General features: G+C 44.2%; 1 protein-coding gene across 3 annotated transcripts in view; it reads left to right on the top strand.

Moving 5' to 3' along the window:
- Positions 1–18,397, top strand: part of ARHGAP26 (Rho GTPase activating protein 26) — a 490,933-nt gene that overhangs the window by 460,442 nt on the left and 12,094 nt on the right. For 2 of the 3 annotated variants that reach the window (XR_014294215.1, XM_082622792.1), the window contains exons 21-22: positions 9,523–9,798; positions 15,567–15,658. Coding sequence is in view for 2 of the 3 variants with exons in the window: in XM_082622792.1 (XP_082478918.1) it covers positions 9,523–9,798; positions 15,567–15,658 (368 nt within the window). In the remaining variant the exon portion in view is untranslated. The remainder of the gene's footprint in view (positions 1–9,522; positions 9,799–15,566; positions 15,659–18,397) is intronic. The other variant, XM_082622793.1, reaches the window with a different exon arrangement.

The raw sequence follows: 18,397 nt of genomic DNA, 5'->3' as shown, positions 1-18,397 counted from the left end.
AGAAAGGGATGCCAGATGGCCAAGGACTTTCAGCCAGTGTTGTTAACTTGTCAGCAGACTCAGAATGTGACATCAGAGATGTCCTCCTCGACTTCCCCATGTGCGGGGGAAAGGAAAACACCATTGATTTACTATAATAACTTTACCAATAAAAAAGGCTCTAGAGGAGTCAACATAATTCCTCAGTGAGGACAGAAGGATGGGAAATTTAGTTCTTGCATATGAAAGGCACTCAGTAAATATTTGTTGATTGTATTTGACTAAAAAAGAAGAAAAACAGTAAAAACAGTTGGGAACTGCCAACTGTGTCGTGCAACCTAAACCACAGATTGGTGCAACAAAGACGGAATTGTCATTTTGCCCCTATTAAAACATCCTTCCTTTAGAGAATAAAAGTAGCCATTTGTATGATTAGGGAGAGTATTTCTTCTATTAACATGTATTAATTTTTTTGGTTTTAAATGTAACATATTAATTGTAGAAAATATGGAAAATATTTTAAAAGCACAAAGAATAAAGATTACATTTACTCTCATCACCCAGAGAATGCTGTTAATACACTGATATACTTACTGTCCCTAAGTGTTTTAAGGTAGGTTTGCACGTATTTTTTATTATATAGAAAACTACGTGAGATGTATTATACAACTTCACAAATTACTGTTTAGCAACTGCCCCCCAGGTCAAAAATACAACCTTGCCAGGACCCCAGAAGCACCCACATCTGTCACTTTCTCTTCCCCTATCACAGTCCTCTCCTTCCCCACAGGGGTAACCACTAATCTGATGTTTACAGTAATCAATTCCTTGTTTTTATTTATCTTTTTAGCTCTTCGATACAGGTTCTTGTTATTTGCAATAGTAACAGTCCATGAAGTAACCACAGACACTGAATTAGTGAATATCATACCATTGCTCCTATAGGAAATACAGGGTTAGGTTCCTACAAGTCTCTGGTTACAACTTTTTTGTCAACCCATCAGTACATAACCTTGTTTTACATGGGTTTCTATTTAAAGACACCTTACTTAATATTACTATTGATTCATTAACATTAAACTCAGGACAAACAGGGCTATAAGTCATGCCTGAATAAAACTTACTAAGCACATGTTTTCTTTGTAAGGCATGTCACAGCCTTCTTGCACATAGGGACACTACAGAGCTGGAACAGAAGGCAGAGCATCCCTTTGCTTGACCTCAGCTGGGAATGTGCATGTTGGGTGACTCAGGGTGACTTAAGTTTTTCATCACTCTGTGTGTGTCCGCAAATGACTATGAAAGCACCTTGAGTATTGATTCTGGACTTACAAATAAATTTAACAAATAGGTGAATTCATGACTGCAGAATCTGCAAATAATGATTGACTTGGTGTACCCCTAAAATGTAATATTTTGCTTTATTATTTTGAGTCTGGCTTCTTTTGCTCAACAGTTTTAAAAGTCATTCGTGTAGCTGTAGTTCATTTATTTATTTTCATTGCAGCAGAATGCATAATTGCATTAATATACTAAAATTATTTCTCCATTCTACTTTTGCTCAACTTCTAGCTTGTTTCCAGTTTTTGTTTTTACAGATAAATTGCTCTACACATTCTCATATATACACACTGTGCTCTAGGACAGTGGTCCCCAACCTTTTTGGCAGCAGAGACCAGTTTTATGGAAGACAGTTTTTCCATGGACTGGGGGGTGGGGGCAGGGGGACGGTTCAGGTGGTAATGTGAGCAATGGGGAGCGGCAGATGAAGCTTCACTCTCACTTGTCCGCCACTCACCCCCTGCTGTGCGGCCCGGTTCCTAACAGGCAGCATGCAGTCCCAGGTTGGGCACCCCTGCTTTAGGGTATACATCTGGGAATGAACTGCGGGGTCATGGAGAATGATAACTTCATTTTCGCTAGATAATGCCGAAGTGTTTTCCAGAGTGGGTGGAGGAGTTTACACTCCTCCTCCAGCAAAGTATAAGAATTCCAGTTCCATGTTTTGTAAACACTTGGTATTTTCAGCATTTTGATATTAGCTATTTTAGTCGTTCTGGTAGGTGAGCAGGATCATCTCACTGTGGTTTTAATCTACGCTTTCTGCAGTACAGAAAGGGTGAGCCCCCTTCTTCTGCATTTTCTCTTCTAAGTCCCTGCTCAAATTTCTTGCCCATTTCCCACTTGGTTGTCTACCTTTTTCTTACTGATCTGTAGGAGTTCTGTGTATATTCTTGTATGTGCCCTTATGTATTTATATGTTGTAGGCTGTCTTTTTACTCTCTTTTAAGGTTGTCTTTTGGTACATAAAATTTCTTATTTTATTTTATTTTTTTTTTTTTTTTGCGGTACGCAGGCCTCTCACTGTTGTGGCCTCTCCCGTTGCGGAGCACAGGCTCCGGACGCGCAGGCTCAGCGGCCATGGCTCACGGGCCCAGCCGCTCCACGGCATGTGGGATCCTCCCGGACCGGGGCACGAACCCGTGTCCCCTGCATCGGCAGGCGGACTCTCAACCACTGCGCCACCAGGGAAGCCCAAAATTTCTTATTTTAATGTAGTTGCGTATATCAGTATTTTCCTTTATGCTTAGTGCTTTTTATGCCCTGTTGGATAAATCCCAACCCCAAGTTCTCAGAGGCATTCCCTCATTTATTGTTTGCCTTTGGCAATTAGATCTGTAATCCACCAGGAAATCATTTGTTAGGTATATGAGGTAGAGGTTGTGTCACTTTTTCCATATAGATATCCAGTTATCCTAGCGCCATTTATAGAAGAGTGCTTTCCACTATTATTATAAAATAATATAGGCTTATGATTTAAAAACTCAAACAGTATAAACAAATGTAAAATATAAAGTGAATGTCCAGTCTGTGCCTGTGTACCCAGTCCCCATTCTCAATCCCCTGAGGCAGTTACAGTTTCTTGCTTGTAGATTTTAAGAATAGTTTAAACACACCCAGCATTAGAATGGTGGCTTTAGAGCAAACCTAAGTTTAGCCTCAGGATAGGAGAGGATGGAATCTAGTGCCACTATTGCTTTTCTGTTTCTGTTACAGTGAATACATTTGTTTTTGCAATATCTTCATTATATAGAGAATGACAGTTGTACTGCACTCAGTATAGTAAGGAGATGCTGGGATTTCTCGGCAACCATTCCAATCTTTTGAAATAGCAAACGTCACCTTATAGACCCTTCGAAGTGCTCCCAAAACGCTTCCGCGTTTCCTTAAAAATAACTCCATAAATTGTGAGGTTATTTAGTTGAAAGAAAGTAAATACATTTTATTTTAAGAGCCAGTTCTGATGTAGCTGAAATGTGATTTTGAAAAAGATTGAGGGGCTATCCTTAGGTTTAATTAAGAGGAAAGAATACTCCCCTCCATTAGTATTGTGCAGCGCAGAGCACAATAGAGGCATCTGTTCCATTTACCCTGCTGGTCCTTTCTTTCCCTTGAGGGTTTTTCCCCTGCAGTGAGCAGTTGAACTGAGACCACTGTCCAGGCATCTCTACTTCCAATCCAGAGTTGTTCCCTCTACTTTGTATTTCTTTGTTATTCTGCATGAGAGGGTTCCATTTATTGACTTGGAGGAACCTTAAGGATAACAGATTCTCTATTCTAAGATTTTGGATTTTATTTAATCGCAGAATTATATGCCTTTTCCAACATACTCCATCTGAGTTTGAAACTTATTTGGAACTTAAACTTCAGAAAATTTTTTAAAAGCTGGAAAAACAGAACCACTGCCCTGTAGACTTGTCAAGCTATTTTAAAAGCAAATTATTTAAAAACTATTTTAAAAGCAATTGCACATAATTGCTAAGGCCTTAAGGGGATTTCACCAGCTAGTCTCATTAAAATAAGAATCAGGACTCTGTTATTATCTGAACAAAAATGTGTATTAAATTATATTAGATGTAGGGAAAGAATCTGTAAATACTGTGCATACTTGTAAGAGTCAGAAAAGAACACAGAGCAGTGCAACTTGGGGGCATGTGGACTTTTCCTCTTGTGAAGTCGTGAAGCACATACTGAAAATTCAGGACATAGATAGGATTTCTGTGTTGTAAAAGCTTCAGCAGACACGTAAAGAATATGTTCAAATTTTCAACAAGTAGAAATTGGTTTTTGTATCATTTACTCTGATTCACCACTATCCAGCTTACTAGTACTCCTTTTGACCCTGTTTTCCCAACTGGAGTTTGATTTTTCCCTCTCTTTTTATGGCACTTTAACGCAAGACATAAAGGGATATTTTCCAAGGAAGAAGAAGTCACTAATTCAGGACTAGATAAGATGGGACTTTACAGGTTTTCATGGAATTTTCTATCCTCTCTCATTATAGGGAGAAAGAAAAAAATACAGGCAGTCCCCCTTGAACTTAATAGCACCATCCCCGTTCTAGGCCTGATGGGGAAAGGGGACTGAGGGAGTGAGCATTCAGGTCAAGCCTGAGATCCATGACCGGGAACCCAGCCTGTAGGTCTCAGACCACTGCCTGGCAGAGAGATGTCAATGCCAGTTTTGTGACCTCTCCACAGTACGCAGCTGGCGAGACACTCTTTGGCTCCCCATGTGTACCTCATCCCCCCTACCTAGCCCTGTCTTTGAGAGTCCTAGACTAAGCCAACCACCCACCAGTCCCCGTTTCTGTTGGGTCAGCCACGCCACATGGCCAGGGGTTCAGCACCCCACAGGCTGCGGTTGTCTGTCTCTCTATCCATCTGCCTGTCTCCTTCCCCACACTACCTTCTTGGCAGAATGCCCTTTAGAAAATTAAACATTGCTTGCAGATGGAAACAACACGGGAGAAAAGTTGTATTTGTTTTTACCATGGAAATGCTAGGAAAGAGAAGAGTCCAAGGTAACCTTTGTGGACTGGGGGAAAAAAAGTCCATCTGATTTTTTAAATTGCCCATTCTCTGTGCTGGTGGGGCCGTGGTGAGCGGGAAGGGGCAGCCCCCATATGCTGTTGGTGGGAATACAATTCCGTCAAACCTTTCTGCAAGGCTATTTGCTAGGATGTATCAGGACCCTTAAAAAAGGCTCCCAGCCTTTGACCCACTAATTTGACTTCCAGGAATTTATGCTAAGGAAACAATTGGAGACACAGGCAGTGATCCTCTACAAGAATGTGAGTTGCAGTACTATGGCCGAAGAGGGATAATCTGAATGTACACAATAAGAGAAGGGGTACATAAATCAGGGTTTACCATACAGTAGAATATCCTGTAGGTCTGAGAATACTCTGGGGTTTGTAGAGAGGTCTTCAGGGGGTCATCTGCCAAGATTGTACTTTAAAAATTATTTTCTCTGAACTAATGTCAGTTGTTTGTTATTTTTAGCCTCATTAGTGGGAAAAGAGTTTTATGATTTTTAAAATATATCAAAGGCTACTTAATGACATCAGAAAATACTTAAGTGAAAAAAATACGCTACTATGTATGTAGTATTATCTGCAACACCACCCCACCCAAGACAAGTGAAGAAATTTGGCAAGCTGTTAACAGTGATTATCAGCAGTATAAATTATGTGTGATTTTACTGCTTTTCTTGTGATATTTTCCAGTTTCCTACATAGCCATCTGTAATTTTGCATATCAGAATTAAAGAAGATCAGCTTTCTGATTAATGGTCTGCCGACTGCTTATCTTATACCAGCTCAGGTTTTTCACTCCCATGGTGTGGAGCCATGAGAGGGTCTCCCACATCCATGGTCAGATTGGGAGCCTGCTGGGACAGCCCTGTCCACGGCCTGGTAGTCATGCCCTGGCTGGTACTCCAGATGCCCCATCAGTCAAGTGAGTCACCACAGAAGGGTGTCAAGCTGACGATATTGCCACACACTGTACTTGCACGCTCAGCCACATCCCAGCATGCTGCCAGGCCTTTGAACCTTATCTTCCCAAACCATTATTTCTTCCCTGTCCAGTGAATGTCAAAGGGACTGACTGGGGCTGTGTGACTCCTTTTGAGGACACCGTGGACTAGCAAACTAAACCCGATGCAAGCCTTCCACCTGAACCCAAACCAGACCAGCAAATGTTCCTTAAAGTTTAAGCTGCTGTTGCTATAGTTGGGCCCTGATGTGGGGGGCCTGGCGGGACCCCAAGAATATTTAGGGTGAAAAATGTGCTAGGGCATTCAGCTGGACTCTGAGGTTGTAGAGAAGCCTTCGGGGACCATCTGCTAAGATTGTAGTTATAAAATTATTTTCTCCTATCCTAACACCAATCATTTGTTATCCTTCTCCTCATTAATGGGAAGAGAGTTTGAGAATTCGATATGGGAGGTTTCAGAGTCAATACCAAAGCTGGCCATTTTTAGTTTGTTTTGTCTTGGATTTTTTTAGGAGTGCTGTTGTCATTTTAAGTAACCTATAGCCAGACACTTCTGTGGTCAGAGTATAAGATTCTACAAATAGTCTTGGGCCATTATCATCACCCCTGTGCATCTTATTTTCCACCTGTGTGTTCTCTAAGTTGCATCAAAACTGATACCTAATGTGCTCTCTGTTTCTTTGAGGAACATTTATATGTTTACAGTCATTCTGTTGCTACAGGCATCAGTCATTGTGGTGTATAACAGTGTTCGGTAGTATTGTTGACGTTGAGTTTTGTTGATGTGCCTCTGGAGTACAAATTAACAAAGAGTATAATTCCAATCAGTAGTTTAAAAAATCATAGAAGTACTGTGGAGTATGCATTTTACTGTTACACTGAAACATAGTGGCAATAAGTTTTAGATTATGGTTATTTTATAGCAAATAAATGTTATTGCTATGACCAAGACACAAGCAAACAAATGAAATTGTATTAGTTCTTGAAAATCACAGTTAATACTATGGCAATGGACATGGAGATTGAAGAGTAACTTCTTATAATCGTTATGAATGTCCTGCATTCCAACCGTACCCCCAGATAATTTCAGCCATGTACTAAGTGGCCAAGAACCACTTAGATATCCAGGGATGTGAAAAAACATTCAGAACCCACATTGTGTTCATAGAATATGTTTCCAACCATGCCTTTAGCCAAAGGCATGATTCTTGGTACACTTGAGGTAGGAAGCTGGAGGTGTTTCCTACTTATAAAAGCCACTAAAAAGAAAACTCAAAAAAAAAAAAATAAAGGTCTTAAGGACTTTTTAATTGTCCTGTGTTGGCCACTGACCAAAGGAACAGATTAGTTCAGGCCTCTGGGCCTGGGCTGCTCTCATAAACCTCCAGATTGTCCCTGGTCAGAATTTGGGTTCCCAGGCTGGGCTTCAGTTGGAATAGCCAGGCCTTGCCCACTGGGTCACTATCTAGGGGGGCAGTTGTGGGGAGGGGACTGAGAAAGCGAGGCCCTTCTCACCAGCTGCAGTTACGGATTAACCGAGGACTGACTGCCCAGTAGAAATAAGGCAGCACTTCCTTCTGGGACCCAAGACAGAATCAAGTGTGGGAGCAGGTATTAAGCTAATCATAGGGTAACTGATCCCTTAGCTGATGAAGCTTACTTACTGTCTTATATTACAGTTGTTTTTTAATCTGTCCCATCTTGTCAAATACACTGTAAGCTCATCAAGTCAGGGACCTTGGTAAATGCTAAGTTGTATTGCACTTACTGTCTTGATCGCACAATGTGTTCAATAAGGAGTTATTGCTGGAATAATTGAGAAGAAGAGAAAAAAGCCATACTCTTTGAATTCTGTCTCTTCTGTTATATGAATTCCATCTGCTATATGAATCTACCACACACAAGACTGGAGGCAGAATTGGGGATTTTGTTGGAATTTACAATGTGTTGAGTCTTGCTGGGACTGTCTGTTGCTGCATTCCCGTTTTCCCTTGCAAATGTGGTAGGCATCTAAAGGAAACTCATAAATCAGTGGTTAAGGTTTCTAGTGCTCTGGCTGGGTCTGTAAAGAAGCTTGGTACGGCCTAGAGGATCAGAGCAAGTCCTGCTACCCCAGAGGTGGTACACTGTGGCGGCAACAGCCCTGGGCTTGGAGCCAGGGGATTGGGCTCTGAACCTCGGCCCTGACAATTACAGCCTGGATATCTTCAAGCGAGCCTCAAATTGGCCCAGTTCCCATATCTATGAAATGGGAATTATAATAGTGCCTCTTGGCTAGATGGCTGGGTTAAATGAGATTCATTAATTTATTCAATATTTATTGAAATCCTACTGGGCACTATTTTAGGCATTGGAGATACAGCAGTAAACAAAAAAACAAAAATCCCTGCTTATGAAATTTATATTCTAGAAATATAATGCATATAGTGACATTTAATAAATGTTTCTTTCAATTAGTCCAAGGTTATCTGACGAACTCACACAATGGGTTTTTACTGTATATTTCCGTAGGAATTTATGTTATAGCTGTAGGTAATTAAGGCCATTATTGATTGAGTCTCTCATCTGAATTGAAGATGTCTCATTCAGTAGGACATTTATGTGTTCTTGCTAAATCCCAGTATGTTTAGAAAGTCTGTTCCCCTGGAATTGGGTTGCTGTCATTTTCACCTCTGTACAGTGCTTGGGCCACATAATCCAGCCACCGGCTGGGGCTCAGGGCTGCAGGTGGTGTGGTGGCTGGGTGGTTTCCGGGTTGTTTTCTCAGTCATTGGTGTTTGTTTGCACTATCTGGAACTTAGTGCAATTTTACAGAGTTACTAAGATGTTTATTTGTGTAATTTGTGGAAATAAGTCAAAGGGCTAGCGTGACTAGTTAAGATCCACAAACCATATTTTAGTGAGTAGTTTCAACCTGTCCTCTCCAAACTTTTGATCAGCCACCCATCAGAGAACAAAACGACAAATTTAAGCTTTCAGTTCCTCATTTTTTCATTGCCTTCCATCTGAGACTTTTTCTTTGAGCGTCAAAATGCCCAAAATCCATGAAAAAAGAAAGAATAAGCCTAGAAAGCAAACCTCAGAGGGACAACTATGCCCTGCCCATAGCTGTATGCCCTCTCCTGAGAGGTGCATGTCCAGCCCTGTCCTCCATCCGTTATCACTTTTCTAATGCAGTCCTTCTCGGGGTCTCCAATGGCACACGGCCCATTTCGTTAAAAAAAGTAAACAGGAAGTTGTTTTCTGGCGGAATGGCCTGTGTGGCCCAGAAGAATGGTCATTTTTGCTGAGACACGACTTTAAAAACACTCACACGGTGGAAGCTGAAGGCTGCTTGTGAGCTAGCCCTGCCCCAGATGGAGGTCGGTGATAGGATGTGGGTGTGGGAACCCATGGACATGGGTTCAGGGCCTTTTTCACCCATGGCCAAAGGCACAATGGACACAATTGAGGAAGCTCCTACCACCTAGAAAGCAGTTGTTCTTTAGGGCAAAGAGACATGTTAACACTCCGAGGAGTTCCAGAGCAGGCATTACTTGGAAGACACGGAGTTTGGCCTGGAGAGATGTGACTTGGCACTGAGAACAGTTTCAGTGCTCCTCCAGTCTCCAGCTCCCTGTCATTTGGCCTCCCCTGAACCTCCTGTGCTCCCGTTGTGGTTTCCCTATGTGCTGACGAGTTTTCTGGTGGTTATGTCTTGCAGCCCCCCGAATCCAAGCCCAACTTCACCCCTCTCGCCATCTTGGCCCATGTTTTCGGCGCCATCCAGCCCTATGCCCACCTCATCCACGTCCAGCGACTCATCCCCCATCAGGTCTGTTGCAGGGTTTGTTTGCTTTTCTGTTGCTGCTGTTGTTCTCTCATTGGCTTGGTCCTCTCTTCATGCAGTGTTCAGCCTCCTCGTCAACTTTGTTCCCTGCCATCCAAACCTGCACTTGCTTTTTGACAGGCCAGAAGAAGCAGTTCATGAAGACTCCAGGTAAAATCACGGATGATGACCAATCCGTTCCTGCTTATCCAAAGCTGATCAGGGATTCCAGCCTCAGAGACCAAAGCTGGGAGGGACTATTTGCATGAACCAGCATGGCATTTTCCACACCCTTCTGAGCCCTTCCTCTGGTTACTGAATTTATCCGTGATGCCTAGAGTTTGGGGAGAGAGTGCCTCTTGAATGGGCTCCTGTTTGGATCACTCTCTGGATCGTGGGGCTCTCTGTGCTTTAGCATAAGATAATATCAAAGGGAGCAGTGCTGAGACACGTACCGGCCTTTTCTTCCCTCATTTTTATCAGATAGTATCAGGCAACATTTATTTGTGGGGTTGGGCTTTCAGCCTTGTGTACTGACACCTATTTGATGAGACCCAGACCAGTTGGGAGGGAGATGAATATAACACAGAATAAAGGCTTGGGATATGAAGCAGTTTCTCTTTAAATTGTTCGTGGCTGCCTCCTCACCTCCCATGTAGTCCCAGGAATGCTCGGTGCTCCCAGCCTGCATCTGTCTCCACGTGTCGTGAACCCTTAGCTCTCACGGGAACAGGCAACACCTCATTCTGAGGGTTGACCTAGTTTCTCCCCCCAGGGGCCAAGCTATAGTTTTTCCCTGCTTTAATGACACTTAATTCTTCACATTTGAGTTTTTTGGAGAAAAGAAGCTGTTTAAATCCAGGAAAAAGAATCCCTCTGCTATGTAGGTCCTGAGCATGTGTGTCTCTCGAATTTAATCTCTGCTTTCAGACAACCAAAACGCAGAGCCCAGTTGAAGCATCATAAGTATTTTGGGCCTTGGCAGTACTTTTTCATCCATCTTTTCTCATAGCTGGTTTTTTCCTAAGGGGTGGGCCCAGCATAGGGGCTTAAATAATTTATAAAGCTGAGTCTCACTTTTAAAAAAAGAAACCCCATGCTATTTATACATACATATATATATATATATATATATATACACACACACACACATATGTAGCTATGTGTGTGTACATATGTGTGTGTGTGTGTGTGTATATAAACTTAATTCTCCTCCAGGCACTTCCATATCTATCATTTCATTCTATCTTCATGTGAGAATGAGAAGAAATGGCCTGAACCCTATTACAGAGAAGGAAAACTAAGGCACAGAGAAGTGACTTGTGCATGGTCACATGACTCATGAGATCCAATCCAGAATTCAGGACTTCTTGCCCTCAACCAGCATTCTTTCCTCCAAACACATGGGTGGCCCCAAATTTAAGTTTCCATGTTTCCCGGCCCCAGAGCCTGGCCTGCTCCTCTAGGTTTTCTGTTTAGCTTTTCCCTTGAAGATGGAAAACATAGCTTTTCACTATGTTCTTTTATCCTCGCCCTGGGAATAAGGTAAAAGTTCAGATTATACTTTTTCTGACACTCAAGTTATTTCCTAATTATTTCTTAGGTATATTCTGGGCACTTTGGGAGATGTTAACTTTCTAGGACACCAGATATGGTTTGGGTTGTTCTGGTTAGATCATTGATTGCCCCATGAGACCTGAACCAGAGCCAAAATGTGGCCCCTTCAATTTGTTCAAAAGGAAATAAAATCTTCAGAATATTGGCCCTTGGACAGAATGGGTTGGGGGACTCAGGACAGTAGAATCATTCAGCTAAAAAAGTGAAGTGTACTCTGCTTGGACGGTATTCACGTTTTTTATATCTCTAAGCTTTGGGGCCCTATTGCCTCTCCAGTATCTCCACCTCCCCACTCCCATCTTCCAGGATATTTCCAGGTTTTACTTCTTTAGCTACACCTTTCCCAGAGTATTGATATTTCCAGATTGGCAGTGGACAGTGGCAGTAGAATCTGCTCACCCCATGTGTTTGGGTTCATGGTTACACAGTACTGTTCACTCTGGCCATCATCATAATGGCACCATTTGGATAATGCTGTTCCACAACCCTGTAGGAAGCTGCCTTTTTGAAATAGGCAAGGCAGAGTAGGGCTTGCAGTTGGCTATCACTGAGCTGACCATGTGTGCCAAGCTGAGCACGGATGGGGACACAGCTGGGGAGCTAGCCAACAGAGAGGGCAAAAGTCCCCTGATTGCTGTTGCAGTATGCAGCCAAGAGGTGGGGGCATACACCCATTATTCAGGTCCAACAAAACATTCCCCCAAATCCACTTCCAGAACATGAAGCTTCAGATTTCCTTCCCTGGGCAGAGCTTTTAAAAATAAAAACTTAATTAGACCTAATTAATGGGCCCATGAACTTCTATATAACATCTCCTCTGGAAGTGGCTTGGTCTCCCCTCCCCAAAGCATTGTTAGTGCTTGTTAGTTCCAGCTCAGGAATGGAGATGCCTTTCACAGCACAGCAGAGAAAGGGGACTCTGGAGGAGCAGTTCCCTTTCCTTTCACTTGTACCCCCAGAAAAGCTCCCAGCCCCGAACTCATAACTGGGATTCACACAGGGGCTCCTGGAAATTATGCCTAAATGATCAAGCTGTTGCATCCTGCCAGTCTAGCTGAGCCCAACTCCCTGTACAGTGCAGAGTGGGTTGTCATTTTGCAGGGTTTGCAAGGGCAATTGAGGGAAACTCCTCTGAGTGCTTTTCCTGGCCCTGTGCCATGCTCAGAGGCGAAAATTAACAATGAACAAGCAGAAGGTTCCAAGCTTGTTCATGCCCTTGAAGGCCCTGCTGAGGTCTGAAGGGCGCTGTCACAGAAGAGTCACAGGCACCTCAGGCTCTCTGTGTGCAATGTGGAGATGCTTTGCAGAGAACAGGGAGCTAGGGAGCCCAAGAACCAAAGATGCTTAGGGGGGGAATTTTTTTTTTTCTTTAATCAGAGCCAAAGCCTACAAACGAAACCTCTGTGCCAGCAGGATCTGTTTTGGTAGAAACCCTACCTAACACAAACCACTCAGGGCTTTTGACAGGGAAAGAGTATGGCATGGGACACAGGACTCGGGCTGACAAACTTTTACAAAGAGAAGACTTTCCCCTGAGTAGGGCTTCCAGATTTAGCAAATAAAATGAAAATACAGAATACCCAGTTACATTTGAATTGTAAACAACAAATGATTTTTTTAAGTATAAGTATATCCCATGCAATATTTGGGACATACTCATACTAAAATAGTATTCCTCATGGATCTGAAGTTCAAATTTAACTAGATGCCTTGTATCTTATTTGGCAACCCTAGTCCTGGGGAACAGGAATAGCTCCTTTTAAAAGCACCCCTCTATCATCCCTCCCATTCCTGTGCACATCCCAAGGGGGCAGGAGGACGTCTCGGAGGAAAAGACCTCCTTGTAGACTGTCTGTCACCTCTCAATTTGAGAGAAAAGCAAGAAAAAAGAAAAAAAAGAAAAGCTCTTTCCTGACCTTTGTTTTCATTTTTAATGTACTGTTTTATTGAATGTTATCATTATTAAATTCCTAAAACCGGATATTAGTGGAAAATTACTTCTCTTGAATGATAATCTTGGGCACTTGAGCCATTCCATCTGCTTACTTCCTGCCAGATACCCCAGTTGATTTCCCTGGCTTGTCCCTGTTTTGTCCCATTCCCTTTATTTGAGGAGGTTAATAAGTAACCTCTGTGAAAATCCAGCCAGAGGAGCCTTGCCTCAGATGATTTTCACCTCACCTTTTATCTCCCTGTCCCTGGTCCCTGTGCTCTCTCCCCATCCTCAAGGGACAATGACCCTGGCTCGTGGCTACTGGATTCTCCTTCCACCTTCCATGTCATCACAGGCTCCACTTGCCTGTCCATATGGAGTTCTGGCTGTTTTAACACGTTTCACAGCCAGATGACTCCTCCTCTCTGTTCCCTACTCTCTCCAAAAACAAAAACAAAATTTTAGCAGCGCATTGGCTGTTTGGCCCTTGCTGGCCAACACACAGACTTGGTTTAGTTAGATCACAGAATGTGCCCCTTGTCCTGAACTTGATTGTGACATTAATGATAATTACACAGGAGGAGCTGATTTCTAGTTGGAGCTGTTACATCCTAAAGGCTCTTTTTCCCTTCACTACCAGCGAACCCACTTCGTGTTCTCCCACTTTCCCAGTTTTCTCCCACCCAGTTATCATTTCCTGGCTACTAGAAGACCAGAGAGAACAGCAGTAAACTGTACCCTGGCAACAAATTCTGGATAACCATTTATCTGTACAACAGACCCTTTAAGTCATCTTTCCTTCAATTTTCATGGAACCAAGACTAAAAGTTTTAGATTTCTGGCCCTGGTATAGGTTTCCAAACATCCATGGCTCCTCTTTCCCAGAGGGAAGCTGGACTTGGTGACTCCAAGAGCAACAGTTCCATAAGGATCCAAAGTGCCCTGCCTCTTCTGATCCTCTCTGGATTTACCTGAGACCAACCATGCCTCAGCTAAAACTCATTCAGCCACTAGAAATAAATGCGCCATGAAGGTTTAGCGTCCCTGAGTCGTTGAGGCTCTCCATTAGCCAAATAAAGAGAAAGCAAATAATATATATCCCTTGAATAATTGTCTAACCCAGAGGACCTCCTTGCTCTTTTGTTACTCTGCCCTAGAGCCCCTAAATATGCTGGCTTTGAGGGAGAGAGAGATTGCTTTCAGCAAATAAAGAGCCAACTTTTGACTGCTAAATGTCATTTTTCTTGTGACCCTTGAGAAGTCCATAGCTCATTTGGGACTGGTTGGATATCAAAGCAAAAGTTGATTTACCAGTACTTGCGACTTGCACTCTAGAATGTGGGTTAGCAATCTGCAGCCATTAGGTCAAATCCAGCCTGCCCCCTGTGTTTTGTAAGTAAAGTTTTGGTGGAACGCAGCCACACTCCTTCATTTACATGTTGCCTGTGGCTGCTTTCGTGCTACAATGCAGAGTTGAGTAAATGCAACAGAGACCATACGGCCCATGAAGCCTAAAATATTTACTGTCTGGCCCTTTACAGAAGGAGTTTGCCAACCCCTGCTCTGGAAGGATGGTTCTCAGCCCTGGTTGCTCATGAGAGTCACTTGGAGAGCTTTATAAAAATACTGATATCTGCAAGTCAGGGTAGAACCCAGACATCTGCGTTTTTTAAAGTGATTCTGATTCGCAGTGAGCGTGGCTCTCAGCACTCCTGGGATGAGAAAGACACAAAAAAATTGCATCATGCCCCCTCTCCCTTCTTCCTCCCCACACGAGTGCACACGTATGCTCATACGCACACGTGTGTAACTGCTCACACCCACACCTTGTCTTCTCCCTGCCCTACCCTGGGGTTCCAGGAGTTGCAGCTCTGGAATCCTGCCCCACCAGCCCAATGAGAAATAAGGAACATGTGGGAGAGCCAACGTCAGCCCGGGGCCTGGAGCTGAAACCTGGCTTTGCTAGAATTTCTCCTTTTGACTCACTGAGCATTGGCCACTTTCAGCAGCGTCTGCTGTGAGTGTTCTCCAGAGCAAGTTAGGGTTTCTTTCCTGCCTCCACTGTGCCCCCCCCAGCTAGTCCTGCTCCAGAAATGGGGTCCAGCCTGCCCTCCCACTGTTCAGCTCTTAAAAGTCAGGTTTAAACTTGGCACAAGGTGAGCCCACGAGAAGTGTGGTTTTTCCAGGCTTATGGCTGTTCTCTGCATATTTCTCGTTTCTGCTCTGGTGACCTTTGCAACTTTTCCACCTCGTGTTTTGCCATCTGACTGCCTTGTCAGGCTCTTCCCGTGAGAGAAGGCTCGGTGGCTTGCAGGGAAGGGGGAGGAAGAGAGATTAAATATCTTTCAGAGGGTTTTTTAAAAATACTAAATAAACTGCTTTCCCCCAGCACACCGTTCCGGAAGGCAAAAGCCTTATATGCCTGCAAAGCAGAACACGACTCAGAGCTCTCGTTCACAGCAGGGACGGTCTTCGATAACGGTGAGTTTTTCAAATAAATCACTGGAGTTGTCAAAGTTCCTTTCTACCTAAGGAAAATCTCAACAGAACAGGTAAGACTAAAAAAGAGCATGGGGTGGAATGGGGTGTCTTTTCCCAAAATAACAGAGCAGCGGCAGAGTTTAGGAACCACTATCAAAAGAGGATGGGTGGAATCACCTCCTCACTGTGACAGAGCCAGTGTCATCGAGGTGTCGTGGGCATTAAATGGGATGGTACCTGCACAGGCTTTGAGCGTCTGGGGCTGGACGGACGGAGGAGACGAAGGAGTGGAGAACGGGGATCCTGCAAGTGGTCAGAAGCTCAGGGAGGGGGCTAAAGCCGCAGGGTCTATGCCCATCCTTGGGTTCAGTGGGATTCACTGTCCATGGCAGGAGAGGCCTGTTTCTGAGATGGTGGGGCATTGGGTGAGCTCCGGGCAGATAAGCTGCGCTGCATTCCTGCTCGTCCTCCCCCAGCTGCCAGGAGCGGGTAGATGATCCCACAGTGAAACCAGCCCTGCCAAGCACCAGCTGGCCTGCACAGGCATCCTGGTGGGAAAATGGATTCGGAGCACTTGCCCCATGGGCCTGGGACTTGCTTGATGCACCATTTCCTTGTTTCATTTGTTTGTTTTCCTTCCTTAAAAAAAAAAAAAGAATATTTTTCAAAATGCAAATTGATGGAATTGTTGTTATAATTTGTCATAACTTATTATCTGCCTACAAGAAAAATCAGGATTCTGGGGAAAGGCCCAAGTTTCTGTTACAGTTGAGATTTCCTCCAGATGTAGTTCTCCTTTGGGGTTAATCCTTCTGGATCCCTGGGCGAAAGGGTCTGTTTGTTTTGCTCAAAGGAGGAAGCAAAAACCAGCTGTCTGGTTTCAGGAACTGGACATTTTCTGGGCCTCCCTTCTTGACCTCAGGTGGGGTGGGGCAGGGTTCCCTGGCAGGGGTGAGTGCTCACTACCCAGTGTTCCTTTCCCATCATGGCTGCGTGGTCCCACCCAGGTTGGGACCATGGCCTCCTACCACCCTCCTGAGACCCAGAAATGCAGGGCAGCCAAGGCTACCACGTAGCACTGGAGAGCCTGAACCCTAGATTCAGGCCACTGTAGCGCAGGCCCTGGCTTGACCACTTGATTCTGTGTGACCTCAAGCAGTGACTTAACCTCTCTGTGCCTCAGTCCTCTCCTCTGTCATAGAAAGATACCAGATAGTTTTGAGAGAAAATTGAGATAGTGTGCATCACACGTTTAAAATAGTACTCAACACATATTAAGCTTTCAGTATGTTGTTATTGTTACGACGATGATCATCATTTCGTTATGTCCATCTCAGAAAAAGACCCTGATGCTCTGATCGTTCACAATGACAGTTTTTCCTTTTTAGCTGCTACAGCCCAGCTGGGCAGTAGGTACTGCACCTAGACACCCTGGGTCCTGATTATTTGTAAGGGCCCTGAGGTCCCAGCCGGAGCAGAGGTGGGCTCCTGGGGGACAGCCTTGACTGCATCCATATGCAAAAGGACTGCCCCGCTGTGTGGCCAGCCCCTGCATCAGCATGGCAGAGACAGTAATCAGGTATGGGTAGACAGAATGGGAAAGAGGTCACAGAGCACCTGGGGGATTCCTAGGTCACACTCGGCAGACCTCGATCTTCTGAGCCAGCAGGGCTGGGGATGAGCCTACAACTGCACGTGGCCTTCTGGGACTGCATCCTCACTTAGGGTTCTCAAAGCCTCTAAAGCACTGTCCTTAAACCTTTGTTCCACTAACTTTCATCTGGGTCCTTTCAAAATCAAAGCATACAAACAGCCAGCTCTACTGCTTCTCCTTTCAGCAGCTAGAGCTTTTAGGTCCTGGCACACCTGTAGGAGTGGGTCCCCTGAAGGCTGTCCAGGGCCATGTCCTTGGAGAGTGTCCCCTGAACAGGCCCATGTGGGGGAGTCACAGCCCAGCCATAACATGACACAGTTTGCACGGCAGACGAATCAGAGTGGGTGCATGCACAGGCTCTGTGTCCTATGCTGTCGACAGGGGAGGGCCTTCTGCCTACCAGTGAGCAAGATTTGAGAGATGCCTACATCTACAGGTGAGTCCAGAGCTTAAAGGTCTGTCCTCTAAACCACAGTCCACTACTCCCATGGGCAAGGGACTGCCTTGTTCCTATCAGCTCTTCACTCTGACAACATAAAGGACCCCTGATCCCGGGGGAAGAGTTGGTTTAAGCTCTCAAAAGGTCTGTATGTGTGTGTGTGTGTGTCTTGTTTGGGACTCCTCTTCCTGAGCGCAGCCTTCTTCCATTTTTTAAAGAGCTTTATTGAGGTAGCCACATACCATACAAGTTACCCATTTAAAATGTACAGTTCAGTGGGTTTTAGTATATTTAAAGTTGTGCAACCATCATCACTATCTAATTCCACAATATCTTCATCACCCCCAAAGAAACCCTATTCCCTTTAGCAGTCATGCCCCATTTACCCCAACCCTACTCCATGTGCCACCTAGGCAACCACTAGTCTACTTTCTGTCACTGTAAATTTGCCCGCTCTGGGTGTTTCATGTGAGTGGAATTATACAGTACATGGTCTTTGTAACGGACTTATTTTGCTTTGCACTATATTCAGTGTCATCCATGCTGTCGTAGGCCTCAGAACCTCATTCCTTTTTATTGATGAGTAATATTCCATTGTATGGATATACCACGTTTTGTCTCTCCATTCACCGATTGATGGACATAT

This window comes from Mesoplodon mirus, assembly GCF_964341445.2.
Source record: "Mesoplodon mirus genome assembly, chromosome: 5".
In the NCBI taxonomy this organism is placed as follows: domain Eukaryota; kingdom Metazoa; phylum Chordata; class Mammalia; order Artiodactyla; family Ziphiidae; genus Mesoplodon; species Mesoplodon mirus.
The sequence above is the reverse complement of the archived record's forward strand: the minus strand, read 5'-3'. Positions and strand labels throughout refer to the sequence as shown.